Source organism: Pantherophis guttatus, chromosome 1, assembly GCF_059756535.1.
Source record: "Pantherophis guttatus breed Tessera chromosome 1, ASM5975653v1, whole genome shotgun sequence".
In the NCBI taxonomy this organism is placed as follows: domain Eukaryota; kingdom Metazoa; phylum Chordata; class Lepidosauria; order Squamata; family Colubridae; genus Pantherophis; species Pantherophis guttatus.
Genome location: NC_142063.1, coordinates 106,869,269 through 106,888,566, shown reverse-complemented (window position 1 = coordinate 106,888,566; position 19,298 = coordinate 106,869,269). Strand labels below are relative to the sequence as shown.

The 19,298-nt window shown below is 38.6% G+C and overlaps 2 protein-coding genes across 3 annotated transcripts in view; one reads left to right on the top strand and one right to left on the bottom strand.

Annotated features, from left to right (window-relative positions):
- CHID1 (chitinase domain containing 1) overlaps nt 1-3,407 on the bottom strand; it is a 117,122-nt gene extending 113,715 nt beyond the window's left edge. Inside the window, exon 1 of the mRNA XM_034416840.2 lies at nt 3,225-3,407. The gene's annotated coding sequence lies outside the window, so the exon portion shown is untranslated. The remainder of the gene's footprint in view (nt 1-3,224) is intronic.
- Nucleotides 3,408-4,801: 1,394 nt separating this feature from the next.
- AP2A2 (adaptor related protein complex 2 subunit alpha 2) overlaps nt 4,802-19,298 on the top strand; it is a 64,196-nt gene continuing 49,699 nt past the window's right edge. The window contains exons 1-2 of one of the 2 annotated variants that reach the window (XM_034416843.3): nt 4,802-5,449; nt 16,445-16,513. In XM_034416843.3, coding sequence (XP_034272734.1) covers nt 5,383-5,449; nt 16,445-16,513 — 136 coding nt within the window. In that variant the 5' untranslated portion in view covers nt 4,802-5,382. The remainder of the gene's footprint in view (nt 5,450-16,444; nt 16,514-19,298) is intronic. The other variant, XM_034416842.3, reaches the window with a different exon arrangement.

The window sequence follows — 19,298 nt, the reverse complement described above, 5'->3', positions numbered from 1 at the left end:
CATTCAATGTAGAAGGTTCAAGTAGCAGCCATTTATCAACTTTGAAACCCCTCCTCCTATAACACCGTTCAAAAGGAGGAATGCCTAGAGCTGTGGATCATCCTACTAGAAAAAAGGTGTGGATCATCCTACTGATCTATAGTTCTTTCAGTTCCTGGACATGTAGACAAATTAACAGTAAAGCTATTCTAACTCTAGAGCTATCATAGATTGTCACCCAGAGTTTAAAAGCAAGCAAGCAAGCAAAAAAAAAAAAAAAAAAAAAAAGAACACCCTCAAAATGATCCAAGAGAATTTTGCAGAAGAGTTATAAAGATCTATCTGTCTGCAAATGGAATAACAAATTAAAAATCTCTTGTGTCTACCCAGCTAGTAAGAGTGTGGTAGAGGTTACATTCTCTAGTGTCTTCAGCCATAGACTAACAGGCTTTGCTTGAATGACATAAAGAAGTTTTAAGCATTTTTAAAAAACAATATACATACCTTCTGAAAAATTTTTTTGCAAGCCTCAGTAATTACTGTGGCATAAACTTTTATAGCTCTAAATCCACAAAGGCAGTATAGTTAAATCAATCTGTTATCTTTTAAAATCCATTAAAACTAATGTTTCCGCTCTGACAGATTTACTCAAGTCAATTGTCTGGAAATTATAGACTGTGTTGTGAAGTCAGATAGCACCCAATAAAGGGCTTCAAACTTTAATTAATTGGATAAGGTTTTAGAAAACACTTTAATTTAAAAGGTGCCATCAAAACAATGAGTTTTCAAGCATCATTTTAATTGGGGCCTTCCCTCTTTTGAAATATGCACTGAGACACTTTAAAAACAGTGAAACTATTTTCAATGCAAAATAGATCATGCTCACAGAAAATTGTATTAATGTGAATGTAGTGTGCAACAATGGGCACAGCCCACTCTTTCATTTCTCACCCAATTTACTGGCCAACAGTTCTAATCAAATGGTTTACATTATTCCATTCCTCATTGTAACAATACCAGATGGGCAAATTATATTTTTACAACATTCTTCAAACTGATACCCAGTAATCCAATATGTAAAAGTCAAAACCTGAATGGAGAAGACCTGAAAATACAAAGTACAATGATCCAAGAGGATTTTGCAGAATATTTATAAGGATTTATTTGACGCTTGCTTTTCCATCTGTAAGAGAGGAATCCATTTCGATTCCTGTATACAAATGCCACAGAATCTGTATTTGTTACACTGGCACAACTCTTTTTAAGTAACATTTCAATGTTACCTTCCTCAAAAGCATTACCTTCCATTCCAAATCCCCCACCCCCACCCCCGGGGAACTCAATAGGGTTCAACTCAGTCATTATGAGATTAGTCTAAACCACCATTACTACAGTCCCTGGCTGTAACACAGGAAGCCACAAGCAAGCAAACCAGATTAAGAAGGGATCGCAAAGGCAATCCTAGGGATGCGCCACTGAATCCTACTGCTCTGCAAAATGACGCGCCTAGGAGATTGGCCACTTTTAAGAGCAGAGTCCTCAACCTGTTTCCTCTAGAAACGGTGGCGTGTCCCGGCTCTGCTTATTTACAACACTGGAAGCATAGACCTGGATAGACAGCTAGCGCGTGGGAATCCCACCCGGGGAACAGGAAGAGGAGTTTTTGAAGAGCTACGAGTAGAGGCTGACCCGTTACGTAAAGCTCGACTCAATCCAAGCTTGCCTGCCTGTCTTTTCAAATCCCCTCCCACCTTTTCAAGCACTCGCATTCGCGCCCTTGATTTCCTTCTGTAAACCGGATCTTCCTCGACTCGGAAGTGAAGCAAAAACTTCAGAGGCAAGCAGCGCACGCCTTTTAAAGGAGCCGTTTCGTTGTCTTTTTCGTGATAAGCGTGACTTCATAATAAAGTGGCTGATAACGAGGGAGCTCTAGCGAGACGCCCCGGGTCACATGCTAAAATTCTTAAATCTTACTGGAGGGGCCTGCTTTGGAGACTGCCAGAGACTTAAAACGGAGAAATACCTCAGCCTTCTAAATAGGCTTAAAGCAAGCTAATGCAGGGTACTGTAATGCAATGGCAAAACAACAGCAGCCTAAAAATAGCTACATTAGTGTGAGTGTGTCAATAATAAAAATATAAACAATAACAAAAAACATAAACAGACTGCATAACAATCCCTAACTGGCACAAACCGTTCATAAAAAGTGAACTGGTAGTGCAAAACTGGAATTAATTCCATTAGCTGAATTCACTTACTCCCATCAGTTGGGCAAATTAGTTCAATTTAATCAAAGCTTGGGCTATCTGATCTGAGTTGCAAAATGTTGGATGAGAACTAATTGGCAACAAGGAGTAACAGGAAGAGTTGTCTGTATTTGAAAAGAAACATTCAAAGGCGTTTTGAATTTTCAAAACACGACTTTGAATGTTTCTTTTCAAATATAGACAACTCTTCCTGAAAATCTTTGTTATCCAATTCTCTACATTATTCTGCTAAAGATTGCAAGGCTGCATCTAAGTCACAAAGTTCTCTGACCTTGGATGGATGTGCAAATGTAACAATGAGCCTAACTTTGAATTTTCTGCAAAGCTGTATGAAATTGATTGAAGTAAGGCTGAAATCCTACACACTCTTGCCTAGAAATTCATGGAATTTAGTATCTTTTACCTCTGAGTAGACACAAACTAGCATTTGGGAGGAATAAAACCAATGCAATGTTGCACTGAGTGTGGCTGGGTCTGTGTAACCCCCTAGACTAGAACTTGTGAGTTGTTTTTGCACCAGTTGCTAATCTACTATTTCTCAAACTGACCTACTTAGTATCATGTTTCTGTGAATAAAATGAGGGGACAGCACCCTGATGCTTCCTTTAAAACTCAGGCTGTTAACCACACATTTTTTTCCTTCTCATAGAAAAATATGAGTACTACTAGGAATTATTTTGGAAGTTTCTTATGACTAGTTCAACCATTGGATATAAACCTGTAGCTTTAATAGATTTCTATGTCGACTTGCTGAGTTTTAGTATAGTAGTTTTATTTTTAAAAAGCTCAAGGACAAATAACTTCCATTCCATTTCTGGGATGGGGAGGGGGGAATCTGCAGTCCCATTCGTTCTTGTGGCAATATTTTTTTTCTTGGAAAGAGAAAGAAGTGGGTTTGCTATTGCTTCCGTGGTCTGATCCTGCTTGGCTTCAGTTTCTAAGCCCAGCCACTACTGATTGCTTGTAAAATAGACTGACCTTTCTGAGCTTGTGCTGAGACCAATGTCCAAAGCAGAGGGAAACTCATGTGTTGATTCTGCTGTCTTTTCAGATTTTTTCATAAGCTATATTTTTGATTTACTCTGCTACTGCCTGCCCAAAGGAGAGAGATGGCCAGAGTGACTTTCTGTGGATACTGCCTGCCTGAAGGACAGGCTATTGTGATCTGATGGAAAGTCTAATGATGAAAGGGATGGTGAAAAGACTAACCACTGTGATCTCATGGTGACTCATATAAGTAAAAGTCCTAGTCCAGGGATATGCAACTTTTTCCTATTTAATGACTATATTAATCTTTGAATGGTAGACTCAATACAAACTTGACTATGTAAGGGGATTAAGAATGATCCATACTAGTGCTGAAGTGGAAAATGAATGCAAATTAGAGAACCGGTTTAGTGTAGTGGTTAAGGCCCCAGGTTATAAACCAGGACACTGAAGTTTTTTTAAAAAAATATTTTATTTTATTGTCATTGTACTTTGTACAATGAAATTAAATGCCATGTTCAGTGTACATCTTACATAAGAAAACTATAAAAAATAAAACAAAAACACACATCCTTCACATTTGAATTCAACTGACCTGAAACCCCTGATACTACATTAATATTACACTATACAGTAGAATTAGAGTTCTAATCCCACTTTAGGCATGAATGTCAACTGGGTGACTTTGGGCTAGTCACTCTGTCTCAGCCCAACCTACCTCACAGGGCTGTTTTAGGGGAAATAGGAGAAGGAAGGATTATTATGTATGTTTGCTGTCTTATAAAGTAATAAAGTGCAATAAGTGTAACAAACATTGTGGAGAGGGTGGGATGCTGTTTATGGAATGTTTGAATACTGATACTTATGGAAAACAGTGCTGTATTGTTCCAAACATGCAGCTGTATAGAGAGAGAGGATTAAGGAATGAGGAGTCCTTGGTGCTCTTTGAACTTGGTTGTTTTCTTACAGATATTTCATTACCCAAAATCAAAGTACTGGTGATATTACCTAGTTTGGGTAATGAAACATCTGCAAGAAAACAAGTAAGCTCAGAGAGCACCAAGGACCCCTCATTTCAACTTTAAACTATAAATATTCTCCTTTATAGAATTAAGCAACCTTGCAGGCCCAGATTCACACTGTAAAAATACCTTTGGAAGAGCAGTATGTAAATTCTAAGCTTACAGCACAAGTGAGTTATCATATATATGTGGGCTTGGAAGATAAATGAGATGCTACATTACTGTTGCTATTAGTTTATTGTATAGTCTATTTTGAGTTGATTGCAGTGAACCACATACATAATGTAACGTTTGAATGAAAAAATAATTTAACATACGGATTGGAAAGCAGCTGAATTTCAAACGTTGTAAACAAGGTTCCTGTATCCTATTTGACTTCTCATCTCTCCCATTTGCTATAACCAAGTCACACTTAGGCTTTTATGTTTTAAGATAATGGAACGCCATCGTTTGTTTTTATTTTTTAAAATAATGGATCAGCATTGTTGTTGTTTGAAAAATCTAACAGGACTTATAAGAGTGACAGCTCTGCAGAATAGGGCTTTTATACCCTATACCGACAAAGCAGTAATAGGGCAAACTTTTGGATGCCTATTCAGAAACCTTTCATTGCGTCCAATCGGCTAAACTCACCAGGAGGATTGAAGATGGCAAACCAAATCCCATTTTAACGCTCAAGCGGATTTATTTCTCATTGGGGGCATGGCGGAGGCGGCGTTCTGCGCTCGATTTCCTCCGCCCAGCCTAGGAAGGATCAACACCTGTTCCTGCTCCTGCAGCAGGATGCGCGCAGTCTCGGGAGGTAGCCCCGGGCGCTCAAATGGAGCCTGTTCCTTGGGGCTGAAGGCCCTGCAGCTGTAGCTAGTGACGAGGAGTCGGTGGGGCCGCGGAGCGTCGCTACGAGCCAGCCTCGCTCGGCCCAATCCCCGCCGCCACATCGCCGCCTCCGCACACGAGGTGGCGCCCCGAGGCGCTGCCTAGCGGCTCCGAGATCGGAAGGCGAAGGCGGAAAGGCGTCGCGCTTGCGCTCAGGCGGGGCGGCAAAGGCGGCTTCGGGAAGGCTAAAGGTCCTTCGCGCGGATCGCGGCAGCAGTCTCGGCGGTGGGAGTCTCTGCTTCGGCGTAAAGATGCCGGCCGTGTCGAAGGGGGATGGGATGCGGGGCCTGGCCGTCTTCATCTCGGACATCAGGAACTGTAAGCGTGGCAGGGGCGGCGAGGAAAACTTGCCTCCGGCTAGGAGGGCTCGGCGGGGGCTGGCGGGCTTTTTCGGGTGGGGTTCCTTTCCTTCCCGGGGGACCCGCTCGTTTGCTTGTTTCTGCTGCGCGCCCGATCCTTTTCCGCGGAGGCGGCTCCGGATTGCCTTGGGAAAGGGACCTCCGCGGGGAACGTCGGGCTCGGGTGGCTTCAAAGCGTAATGAGAACGCGGCTCTCCTGGGAAGGCTCCTCTCCGCTCTCGCCACCGACGGCGTTTTGGGCTGGCAACGAGCCACCTTCGGCTGCCGGCGTCTCTTTCGCGTTGGCCGAGGTGGGGGGGACGGGGACACTGTCTCTGAAACTGCTTTGCGAAAGGCTGATTGTACTGATGCGAAGCCCCGCGAGCTGTGCTGTAGATGAGGCCGGAGAAGTCCTTATTAGCCTGCGCCAACGCAGCCTCTTCTTGGTTGGGGTGGCTTTAAAGATACGGAATGTGCTTCCGCCAACCCGGAAAATGGGCCTTAGTGTTAAGTCCTCAAATAGAGCATTTAGTGAGACGGAGATTAGCTCTATCTTTTTGGATGCGGGGAAAACGGAAGCTTGGCACATAAAGGAAAAGATTGCAGTATGTGTAGCCTCAGGAAAGAAAAATGAGGAGAGGGTCTTGGCTGGGAAGGCTGACAGCCGGGCCTCAAAACTCTTCACTGCCCGAGGCAAGGCGGTGAAGGAGGCCCCATCTCAAATCAAGGTTTGTTGGTTAGCCCCCAGACAGAAAATTCCATAAATTCCTCTTCCCTGGTTGTAGAAATGCAGTGAAATAAAACAGCCAAGCATTTACTTCACTGTTTGAGGAGTACCTAGGGCTGTAAAGGAAGCAAGCTGCAGCAAAAATAAGTAGGACAAGAGCTTCCGTAGTCCAATTTCTCATCCTTTTTGGGGAAAACATATATATGTAAGTCCACCAGCATAAATCACTCTTGACAAAAATAATATGTTGAAAATCTTCTCCTGCATTGCCTCCGGTTTAGAAGAATGGTCTAGCTGTTTGTCTGTGTCCCCCCACAGCAGACAAAAGTAGCTGTTTTTATCCATTTCCCAGCATATTTGTTTTCTAAACAACAGTCATTCAAGAGCAACAATAATAGGAACTGCACCTGTGTAATTGTATATATTTAGATGTCTGCTGGTACAGTGGTATGGCTTCTATAACTAAATCAGCCCACAGACTAAGGTTTAAGAATTCTGTGCAGAGTAGCTGAAAGAATATTCCTGATCTTCTTTTGGCAGCAGGACTATCCTTCAGGAGACCTTTGGAAATCAAAACTGGACAAGTTGGCCAAAAAGACCTCAATGAACCAGCCAATATTCATTTTAAGAATTGTTTAAGGAATACTAATGGCTGTATTTATAGTTGTGCCAGGACACATGCTCTTTGGTACTTCTAATAATGAGTAAATTGAGAATACAGCTCTAGATGCTTTGGAAAAGCCTTCTGTGATTTGATACCTTCCAATGTGTAATCTTGAGACAATGTATGCAAAAATATATTTCCATATACTTGGAGGGTCCTAAGTGTGAAGGGAAAGTCATCATAGAACTGACTTTTAGTAAAATGGTTGAGTAATCATTTGCTTGATATGCTTCCAAGAGCAGCAGCTTCTCCTTTAACATATACCCCTGTTCTGCAAGAAAAATAGGAAGTACCTCGGAAGTGGAATCTTTTTATTCTAGAAGCCTGACTGGTTAAATGCTATCCTAAATATATCATTCTGTTGACAAGTTACACTTAGTTGGCTGCCTTTGAATGAAGATTGGTCTAGCTGTTAATTTGGTTTGTGGTTATTTGGTATACTGAAATCTCTCTCTCTCCCTCTCCCTCTCCCTCCTCTCTCTGCAAAAGAGCTATTGACAAGTGACTTTACTGTCATTAAACACTATGGTTATATTCTCAATATATAGAACATATGAGATAACTAATATTCCAGTACAAAATAATGTAAAACATTTTTAAGTCTGTTAAAACCTTTTAAAACTGCTTTGCCCAGCTTGTTATATAACGATAGTCAGCTGTATCTCATTTACAATTGGATTTCTTGAAATATTTGGGAAATAGTCTTTATTTTAAATGAATCATTGTTTGGGGATGCACCTTACATTTTTATCAAAAGGGAGATGCTTGGACCTGTGTAATTTAAAAAATAATAATAATTGCAGTGCATAATCTATACTATTTGGCAAGAATATGGCACAGTACTACTACTGCCTGGAGAGCTACAACAAATAGTAATTTATCAACAGCTGAGGTCCAAAAATAAACCAACTCAGAAACCCCAAAAGCCCCGAAAATCTTTTGCTTCCTTGCCTTTCTGGTAAATACACCTATGTTTAAATGAATTAGTTTCAAATAATGCTTGTTTGTGTTCTGTAAAGGCCTTCTGTGTAGGGGATGAACTTTGGAATCTTGTACTAGACATAGCAGAATCATTGTGGCAGTTGTCAGAAAGGTTAGATCCATGGCTGAGACAATTAACCTCTTGATAGCAACCTTCCCTCCCCCCAACACACACACACATTGTTGCCTTCCTGATGTAATGAGGTTACAGGATTGCATGGTCAGTGTTGTTTGGGCCTTCTTGTTTACACCCACAGTGGAAAGTTACATTATGGGCATTATATATTATATGGGCATTATATTCCCCAAGGCCATACAGTGTTCTCCCCAAAACAAATAAGGCTGTGTATTAGTTTAGGCCAGTTGGTGTAGTGGATAAAGCAACAGGCTAAGAAATCAGGAGACCATGAGTTCTAATCCCACTTTAGGCATAAATTACTCTGTCTCGGCCCTAGGAAGCAGGCAGTGGACATGAAAACCTCTCCAAGAATCAAAATGACTTAAAAGCACGATATAACGCAATAATGATACCAAAATATCTGGGACAGCACTTGGAAAATTGGCACATTGAAAGAATTTCCATCTGTCAATTACAAAAGGCCATACTACTTGGATCTGTACATAGACTGTGCTGCAACATTACAACATCCTATTTTCTAAGGAAGAACTTGATGCATATGAAGGCCAACACCAGCTGAAAAACTGGCAGCTGCGATTTTACATTTTTGTCTCTAATAATAGTTCTACTTTTGTGAACTTCTGCATAAATGGTTGCTTAGTTAATTAAACTTGACTTTTCATTCTCCCAAGCTGATGAAGAAATTTATACCATTATATTATATGCAGATAATGCAGTCTTCCTATTCAACTTCTTTGCAAGTCTGAGAAGAATCATAGGAGTCCTGCAAAGAGGATCATTCATTCATTCATTCCTGGCACAAAAATGGGCTTCCAATTGGTCTCCTTTTTTGGTTTGGAAATGGTTTCTCATAGCTTTGGATGTGGGAAACCACATGGCTTTTGTTTTGTTCAAAATTCTCAGAGGCAATCCTTTATTTTTATTTTTTACAGTCAAAAGGGGTTGGTTGTAAGCCAGCAACCTTCAGACTGTCAAAGCAAATATACCAGTGGCAACATGATACTCAACTGGACAATTTTCCAAATTTTGAAGACAACCTTCCCAAGGTTATCTTGTGTAAAGTTTTAAGAGGAACATGCCAGGTCCCCAGTTCTGTTTCACTCCCCCACCCCCCATATTTAGAGACAACTAAATGCTAGAATTGATTTCTGCTTTAGTTCTGGTAAAAAAAAAAAAAAACCTTTCCCCTTAACTAGTTTGATTCTTTTAATGAATCAATTTTTTAATGAATTTAATTCCAGTGCTCATAGAGGTGATCATTCTCAGCAAAAATTAGGATTATTTTAGTTCTCTCCTTCCCAGCTGGTTTTGGTGAGTTAAAAGCAGGCTAAAGTAGCAAATAAAGGGTGCAGAGAACATACTGACTTAAGTAAGGCTCCCAGTCTCTTTTTTTATTGATAGTCAAAGATACATATAGCTTATCTTAGACAGCTAGATGTACCAAAGCTTAGGGAGGCCTTCATTTTGACACAGTGTAATGTTCTTTCATTGATGTCCTTGATGGAAGATATAGGGCAGTGATGGGCTAACATTTTTCCCATCGCGTGCCAAAAGCGGGGGGAGTGTGGGTTGGTCGTGCATGTGCATGCCCACACCCATAATTCTATGCACCCTGCCCCCCCTGTGCAAGCACGCATGATTCCCCCCATGGTCCCCCCACTTTTGGCATGTGATGTCCCAGTGGGCCCAGTAAGCCCGTTTTTCGCCCTCCCAGGCTCCAGAGGCTTTCTAGGAGCCTGGGGAGGACGAAAACAGCCTTCCCCACACACCCCCAGAGGCCCTCCAGAGGCCAGAAACAGCCCATTTGCCGACTTCCGGTGGGCCCAGAAGGCCTGAAAATCAGCTGGCCAGCGTGCACATGCGTGCTGGAGCTGAGCTAGGACAACACTCGCGTGCCCACCAATATGGCTCCGCGTGCCACCTGTGGCACGTGTGCCACAGGTTCGCCATCACGGATATAGGGGTATTCCTTCAAAGGAGTACCTATATTCCTTATAGGTTGAGGCACACTGAGACTGTTGAACATGCCCTGCATTGTTCATTTGATAAAACATCTAAATATTTATTCTTCTGAATATTACTGAAATACTACTTCTGAACATTTTCAAGGCTTCTGGTTATCCTGAGCAGTTTTCCTCTTTGTTATTTCAGTTTCTGATCCATTTTACCATACAACAAGGCAAAGCTTTGAAGAGCAGCTTGTAGAATTCATTTAATATTGATCACCTGTAAGAGATTTGACAAAAGCCTTATTTACATAATCACACAGTTCTGTTTCTATTATCTTCTCATCTGGTCACTTAATTGAATTCTTACTTTAGTCATAGAATAATGTTTTATTATTTTCACTTATATATTCCTTTTATAGATAGCTTAAAATAATTTATAGTACTCCTTTTATAGTTATTTTTCTATATTTTAATCTTAATTTACTACATATAATTTGAACATTCATATCTTAATCATAATTTACTTGATAATTTTTGTAGATTTTTCTCCTATTTAGATTTTAGAATTCAATGTTTTAATTATCTTGCTCATAGTACACATAGATTATCTTGTTTGGAACAATTCATTCTCCTGGTTTTGAATGTTATCTTATGCTAGTCTAGGATCAAAGTTAAATAAATTTGACTTATGGGCTTCTAAGCACTAGTATTTCCTACTTTGACTGGTACAAAACCCTAGGGAAATAATTATTATGTCATTGTTTTTCTGCCTTTGGCCTGTAAATATTCATAGAAATTACATAAACTGGCTGTCCAAACTTTAGGAAGCTTCCTTGTCTTTACATTAAGACTGTTGCTGCAATAAACAATAGCCAGGATTCTAAATGAATGCTGTCAACTGAATGCTATTTTCTTCCAAAGAATTAACTACATTCAGATTATTTGTATCTCCATTTTTGCTGTATTTGCTTCTATTTAAAGTTCCCAGAATGTGTTGATAGGGGAACTATTTCAGTAGAATTATGAATTTGGAAGAACTTCATTCCATATTCTTTTTTCTAGGTATATATCTTGTAATTAACAGGAGATGTTCTGAAAAGATTCTGTTGATTAGCTTTGGAAGCACTGAGATAGCTAATCAGATAGAAACAGTGAATTTTATTTTGTGCTGCCTTTTTTCTTAACAGTTGTTGAAACGCAATGTGTGGTTGTAGTTTTGTTTTCAGCAATTTCTGCTGCACTAGAGTAGATATTCAAGAAAAACTACAAAATCATCAGTAAAAGTAACACTTGAGTTACCCTTATAAAGCAAAGTATACAATGGCTCTTGATGGGTCATACTTTGCTCACTGTAGTTCTAAGGCTTATGTTTAGGTTAGTCCTGGAAGAAAGTAGAATATTTTAACACTGTTAGTTTGTGGCCCATATAATGAAGAGTAAGAGACTGTCTTATCTGTTAAAGCTACTATCATCTGAAGAAAATATAATTTGTACTGGAAGAAAATAGTTTATAGTTAGCTTTACTTTTTGGAAGTTGTACTGAGGATTTAGTGAATTTTCTCTTGAGGTATTGGTTGAGTGTTAGTTACAGAAGGAGCTACCCAAAGTGCTGATTGTTTTAATGAATCAGCCAATACTTCTCTGGTCTGTTAAAACATAATTGATATGTTTTATATGCTGGAAAAAATATCTATTTACAATGAAATGACATGTGTTGTCCCATAGACTCTCTTAAGTATGATGTTGGTGAGCTAGCTCTCTCTCACACATTTGGGAGAAATGTCACATTCAAATTAAAGAACTGTAAACAATACAAAAGTCATTCCTTATAAAGGATAAATTTTCTCTCAAATGCGTAGGTCATGCATATACAGTACACCACAATGGGTTCCTTAAAGGAGATATGATTGAAATAGAGATGAAATAAAACAAATAAAAAAGATTCATACCATTTAAGGAAAGGGTTCAAAAGCATAGTAAACAAGTATTATTTTGCTAACATGAAATACACATGACCAATGTAATTTGTAAAAATCTGTTATTATCCAGTAATGGTTAATAAAGTTTGGTGGGGATGGGAATTACAAAGCCCTGCTTTTGATTTGAAATTCATTTGAACAAAAATATTGCACAACATGAAACTGATTCTAACTGAACCTACATTGTAGCCTTTCTTTGATCTTAGTTGATTAGGGCTTATCCTTGACCTGATGGAGAGGACAGATAGCAAAGGCAAACATTGCTTCTTGGAAGCAATCCATTGCTTTTCTCTTCTAGTGGGTTGACTTGCCACATCTGCTGAAGTGGCTATAAAGTCCTCTCATTTTAGACTTTTCCTAGATTCAGTCATTTTGCTGCAATTCAGATTTTGAGTTGAATGGTGCTAAAGACCTTGTTCTGCTTTGCTGTCAGCTCTTGCTTTTTGTGCCTAAGTTGATCTACACCAATTAAAATATTTAGTTGCAATTCTTTACAATGATAGAACATTACAAATGAGGGTAGAAAAAGCTTCTTTGTAGAACCAGATTAAACCGATACACTGAACTTCTGAACCTCCATTACTGTTGCTTAATCTGAAGTTCAACTGGATACAGTTGAGGTTGTGGGGTTTTTTTCTTTTTTTTGCCTAGAAATGCACTGTATTTAAATATTGTTTTCTCTCCCTGTACTGGAAAATGAGACAGGCAGACCATTGATATGAACTTTGTAGCTTTCCTGCAGAAGCCTATTTCATGTCAGCTTGAAAATTGAAATTTCAGCTGAAATAAGCAGTCATGGATTTTTTTACACTTGATAGTTTGCTGTTAACAGAGGATTGGTCATCTTTACTGCATCATAGAACTTCCTCTGATTCTCAATCTATAGGGAGCCCATCAGCAAAATTTGTTCTCTGTTGCTGAGAGCAAATCATGCAAAATAAAGCACCAAGGCACAAGGGAATGGGTTGTTTTTCTGACTTCTAAGGCCTGTAGCTTCTAGAACTAATAAATTAAAACTGAATAGCAGACATTATGCATTTGTAAACTTAAAAAATGGTTTTAAGCAAGCTGGTGTAATTAACAGCTGTAACCAGCCATGTCTGTGTTAGGTGATTTGCAGTGATTAAATTATGATGCTATATGTATAGAGGCAATTTGCGAGAATGTAGCTCAGAATTGAATTGTGGTGTTCTTTGTGTTCTCTGAGCTTGCTTTTTTCTTGCAGACATTTTGTTTCCTGTTACCTTGTGTAGTATTGAACGTTGGTAAGAAGAAAAGCAATCTTTTTTTTATTGAAAAGTTTTACAAAGAAAATCCCCCCCTCCATATTCCCCCCACCCTTTTCCCACCCTCCCCCCAGACTTCCCAGAGCAAAATACAGGGTATTTCAATTAACAATCATAAGCTAAATTAGACTAACTATTCTTAAACTACCTATTCCCCCGCTGAAACCTTAACTCCACTATGGATAACATGATACTTCTAAAATAAAGTTTAACATTCATTCATAAGCTATTTGATATTTTCTTGTCTGATACTTATTTTGAATATAATCAATCCATCTTCTCCATTCTGATATGTATCTTTCTTGTGTATAGTCCTTCAGATATGCTGAAATCTTCGCCATTTCCGCTAAGTTCGCTACTTTCAATGTCCATTCTTCAATAGTAGGCAAAGAGTCCTTCTTCCAGTATTGCGCTACCAACAGTCTAGCTGCTGATATTAAATTCAAGATCAATTTAGTCTCTAATACTGTACAATCCGTCGTTATACCCAATAAAAACAATTGAGGAGTAAATTTCAATCTTTTTTTCAAAATGTTCTGTATCACCCACCAAATTTTTATCCAAAATGCCTTGATTATCTTACAAGTCCACCATATATGATAATAAGTTGCATCATCACATTCACATCTCCAACATTTAGCTTGCAAATTCGGGTACATTAGAAAAGCAATCTTGAAGAAGACTAAGAACCCAACATCATATTAATGAGTTAAAAATTAAAATGGAATTGAATTCATGGCAAGAGGGGTTTTTTTTACACACTGATCATATCTCTCAAACATAGTCATAAATATGATGTAAGTTCTTATTTTATGCAACTGTACATTGAGCATTTTTAATAAGCCTGGATCATGTCTATTGCAACATTGAATGACATAGTCTTAGACTTCTGGCAAGTAATAATAATAAGATGACCTGCTTTGCTACACAGTTATGGCATTCACATTTTAAACTACCTTTTAAAGTCTTCAACCAGGCTGCTAAAAATATGACTTTAAAATTTGCCTTAGAGTTTTTAAAATTGGTGACCAGGCACATACAGTTCTTCATGCCATTTCAGTGTGTACCTTACTAGGTATACAGGTAGGAAAGACAAACTGTTTCTTGCCAAGGGTTCAGAGAAATTGGAAGTTGTTCTGATTTTGTACGCTGGAGTTCCCAGTTTGTAAATGTACGGATAGAGATTCCAGCCTTACTTTCATATTTGGGTGCTTTATAGGCAAGAAATATGCTAAGGAATGCAAGGGATTCTTTCTTTTCTTTTTTGTTCACACACTGTATGAAAATGAGAGGCATTGTTGTCTTTTTCACAATAAACTTAGTTTCACTAGTTCGTGTAACATTGTAGAAAGAGCGTCACTGAACATTCCTATCTGTTTAAATGACCTTTCAAAGGAAGTTCATAAGCCTTCTGTTAATCAGAACTATTCAAGGTTTGAAGGTCAGTGTTCAGCCTGGAGTGGAAAAGAACTGTTTTTGATAGAAGTTCAGTGTGTTGATTCCCTTTTCCTGGTAACGTAAAGAAATCTGGGCAAAATGACTAAATCTGTTGAGGAAAATGTATCAATTATTTTTGGTGTAATTGCCTTCCAGCAGAATGTCTAGGTAATTTATAAATACAAAAGAAAATGTTGAGAGAAAAATGCATTAAAAAAAACTTTAGAGGCATAAAATAAAAGAGCAATAATGATGACTTAAGAGATCCTATTTGGTGCAGTGGCTAAGGCATCGGGCTAGAATCCAGAAGACTCTAGTCCCGCTTTAGTCAAAAAGCCAAATGGGTGACCCTGGGCCAGTCAGTTTCTTTCATCCCAAGGAAGCAGGCAATGGCAAATCATTTCTGAAGAACCTTGCAAAGAAAACTTCAGGCCTAGTCTAAGCAGTTGCCAGGAGCCAAGATTAACTTGAAGGAACACACACAAATACACACACACACATGCGCGCCAAATTGTATTGAATGGATGTCTTCAGGAAGTGAATTTCTATATATTCAAGAGAGTGGCATAGTGCTAAGACATTAGGTAACCAACAGCACTTTGAAATGTGTTTGGAACCAGATTATAACATAGTCAACATTTACAGTACTGAGAACATCCTTCAATTAAAAAAAAAATCACCTAAGGGAACACACACATTCATCTCTCTCTTTCTCTCTCTCTCTCTCTCTCTCCCTCCCTCCCTCCCTCCCTCCCTCCCCCTCCCCCCACTTCCCAATTGTATATCTACAATGTTATTCAAGCATGGGTACTTACAGTTGTTCAGTGAAGTGAAATAATTGTATTTGATATGGCTTTATCAATTCCCTATGGAAAGGAAGATGATGTGATTTTTGTGTTTGTACCTTAAAGTACTATTGACCAAAGGTTTTTTTTTTTTAACATCGGTCAACATAACTTGTGTTACATCCAGCAAGAAGCTGGAATTAATTTCTGTAAATGTCATCTGGCTAGTGGGAAGTTTACCAATCACACTTATTATCCATCATAAATGCATTGACTCCCATCAGTTTTATATTTTGTTGCAGGCTGTCACTGTCTGATTTATAAAAGATCCTGATGAAACGTTATGCATCATTCCCTGTCTCTTGGAATTTTTTTCCTTCACCACCTTCTGTTTCATTGGTTTCCAAATTTTAATCAAGAGCTACTATTGGCAGCTCCTAGATTCAAGACCGGACTGTTTTGTGAAGAAAGGCCAGAGAAGGTAGCACAGCAGGAACATCAAGAGATTTGCAACCAATCTATTACAAAAGGATGAGAGAAAGAAATTTAAAGGATTTAAACCAGTGTTTTTCAAACTTGGGAACATTAAGATGTGTGGACTTTAATTCCCTGAATTCCCTAGCCTGCATTATGGCTAGGGAATTCTGGGAATTAAAGTCCGTACATCTTAAAGTTGCCAAGGGGGATCCTTGGTGCTTCTCTGAGCTCGCTTGTTTTCTTGCAGACGTTCCATTACCAAAAGTAGGTAACATCATCAGTGCTACTAAGGAGTGCAGTTTGCTGTCAGTTTATATTCTAATGGCTTGCCCTGTCAGTGTTGGCTGGGATGGTCTTAGAGATTCTTTGGCTGGGCTGTTTAGTGTTGACTTTTTGGCAGTTTCTTGATTTTGGGGTATTATTTACTTAAAGTTGCAAGTTTGAAAAATGCTGATTTAAATCCTCCAAATTATTGTGCTGTTAAAGACTGTTCATTCTGTTACCAACTTGTACTCTGAACTGAGAGGGTTTTTTTTCCCCCATGTTTTCAGGTAAAAGCAAAGAAGCTGAGATTAAAAGAATAAACAAAGAACTGGCAAATATTCGATCCAAATTTAAAGGTAAGAAAGTAATGCATTGTTTTGCAGATTTTATTGTGGAAAAGGAGAATCCTTTTATATGAATAATATGGCATTAACAACTTAAGGACCCCGTTTCATATTCTACATGGGCCTGGCAGAATACTTGGCTTTCCATAATTCTCACTATGAATGAGGCAAGATAGTCCCCCCCCCACCCCCATCTTTTAAGACTAAATAAAATAAAAAACAGGACATGTTAAGCAACCATCATCACAAAAGTAACTGGGATACAAAACAAAATGCAAGATGAAGAAGAGCTGGCTCTAATTTGATATGTCATCTGATGTTTAACAAATGGATATTATCTAGCATGCTACAACATCCTACCCCATGCTCACTGTCATACTTGGCTTAGTAGTAGGACATGCGGACATGGTCTGTGTGTACAATAGTCCTCAGTTACTAATATCTCTTCACCAATCCTTCGAAGTTGTAATGGTGCTGAGGGGTAATTACAACTGGTCCTTGAATTTCTGGCCATTGAAGCATCCCATGATCACATGGTTACCTTTTAAGACTTTCTCTGCTTGCTTCCCTCAACCAAAATCAATGAGGAAGCTAGCAGAGAAAGTCACAAGTTGCTCTGCTCCCTGCCTCCCTCTACTCGCACACATCCTGCAACCGCCCTGAACTTCCAAATATCTATTTTGGTGGAAACTGTAATTTCTCTTTTACTTGTTAATGAGCTTGATTGGAATGGTTCAGTAGCTTAAAATGCTCTGGTATCTTCATTAAATACAGCAGATTTATTTTATAATTTGTTTTGTAAAGTAGAAAATTATTGCTTCATTTCTGCTGAGATCCTCGTTTGGTTTTTGTTTAACCAACTCATGTGTTTCCTTTTCTGAAACTAAGACACATTTTAAAATCTTACCAGTAAGGAAGAAAAATATTAACTCCCTCTTTAACTGCTAATTCCTACAAAATCAATTTGTCATAACTAAATGGCTAAGGTAAAAAAAAAAATACTGATAGTCCTTGACTTACAACAGTTCATTTAGTGACTGTTCAAAGCTACAACAGCACTGAAAAAAGCATCTTACGACCATTGCAGCACTATCCCCATAGTCACATGATCAAATTTCAGATGCTTGGCAACTGACTCATATTTATGACAGTTGCAGTGTCCCAGAGTCATATGATCACTTTTTGCAATCTTCTGACGAGCAACATCAGTGGGGAAACCAGATTCACTTAACAGCCTTGTTACTAACTGCAGAGATTCACTTAACAACTGTGGCAAGAAATGTTGTAAAATGGAGCAGAACTCACGTAACAAATGTTTCACTTAGCAACAGAAATTTTGGGCTCAATTGTGGTCGTAAGTCGAGGACTACCTGTAAGCGTCTGGCTATATAGAACCAAGGTTTTTTTTTTTTTTTTTAAGTTTTTATTATCTTCCTTTTAGTTACCAGGGCATGGAGGTGAATTTTTATTTTGATTGTGTTGTTTTATGGATAAAACTGCCTAAATTGGATCATAACAGTCATCAGGTTTTTTTTTTTAAAAAATAAATTTTAACAGCACAGCAGTTATGCAACCTAGTATTGTTTTCTGCTTTTTGTAAAATATAGGGAACTGAGGATGGTGCAGCATATTGGCTGAGATAAGAAGACATTCTCCAGAAACACTGCCTAGAAAGATAGTGGGTTGTCTCTTTTTGCAGACAGTATGATCAACTGAATGTGACATAGCCCTTCTTAGAAAAGAAGGCTGAACAAGCTGTTTGTGATGAACAAGCTGTTTCAAGGCAGCCTGGGTTACACAAGAACATTTGTGAGTCTCAGATATCCTTGGCTCTTTACTGAATCTGTAGACTAGTGCTCCTTCCTCCTATATAGCAAGCTACACAGACTTTAATTACATGTTCATAAAAATAATTCAAAGAACAAAGAATTTCCTTGATCAAGGCAGATCAGCAGTTGAGCTTTCAATTACCTTAGCAAGAAATTACACTGAACTGAGATTTAAAAAAAAGAAAAGCTGATGACATGATGGTTAATGGGTTTGCCTATCATATGAATGCTACTGATTTATTCAGGAAAAACATGTTTAAGCAAACAGTGGCTTAATGAGATTGGTGCAGCCAGCACCTCAATAATTTAGAGGACACTGTCATATTTCATCTTTGGTATTATTAACCTTATTAATGGAACATGTTATTTGTTATCTTAGTTCAGAAATATATACACATATAATGTCTATGACTTAGAATGTGCAAGTTAAAAGGAGATGAATTATGTGAATACTTTCCAGCTGACTATAGCTATTGAACAAACTTCTCTAATTTTGTATGATATCAACGATGAAAGAATTTTTTTGTTTGCATGTCAGATAGCTCAAGATGGGATGGAAGTTTTTTGTTGAGAGTTCTGTGTGTGTATTGACTCTTAGTGACTGCCTGGACAAGTATTGGCATTTTTGTTGGCAAGAGTTTAGAAGTGGTTTACTACTGCCTGCTTCCTCTGGCTGAGAAGAGAGTGACTAAACTAAGGTCACCCAGCAGGCTTCATGCCCTAAGGCAAGACTAGAGTTAGAGATCTCCCAGTTTCTAACCTTGTACCTTAATCGCTACACCAAACTGACCCTTTTCCATAGAAGATGTAATGAAGAGCACTACGTTGATAATAGAAATCATTAGCTAAAGTCTTACTTTTAAGAAAAATCTGAAGAAGCTACAGCTAAACCTTTTAGATCAAAAAAGAAAAGTCCAGTTGTCGTGACTCATTTTCCAGAAAACTGAGAATTTTCACAGATACATAGC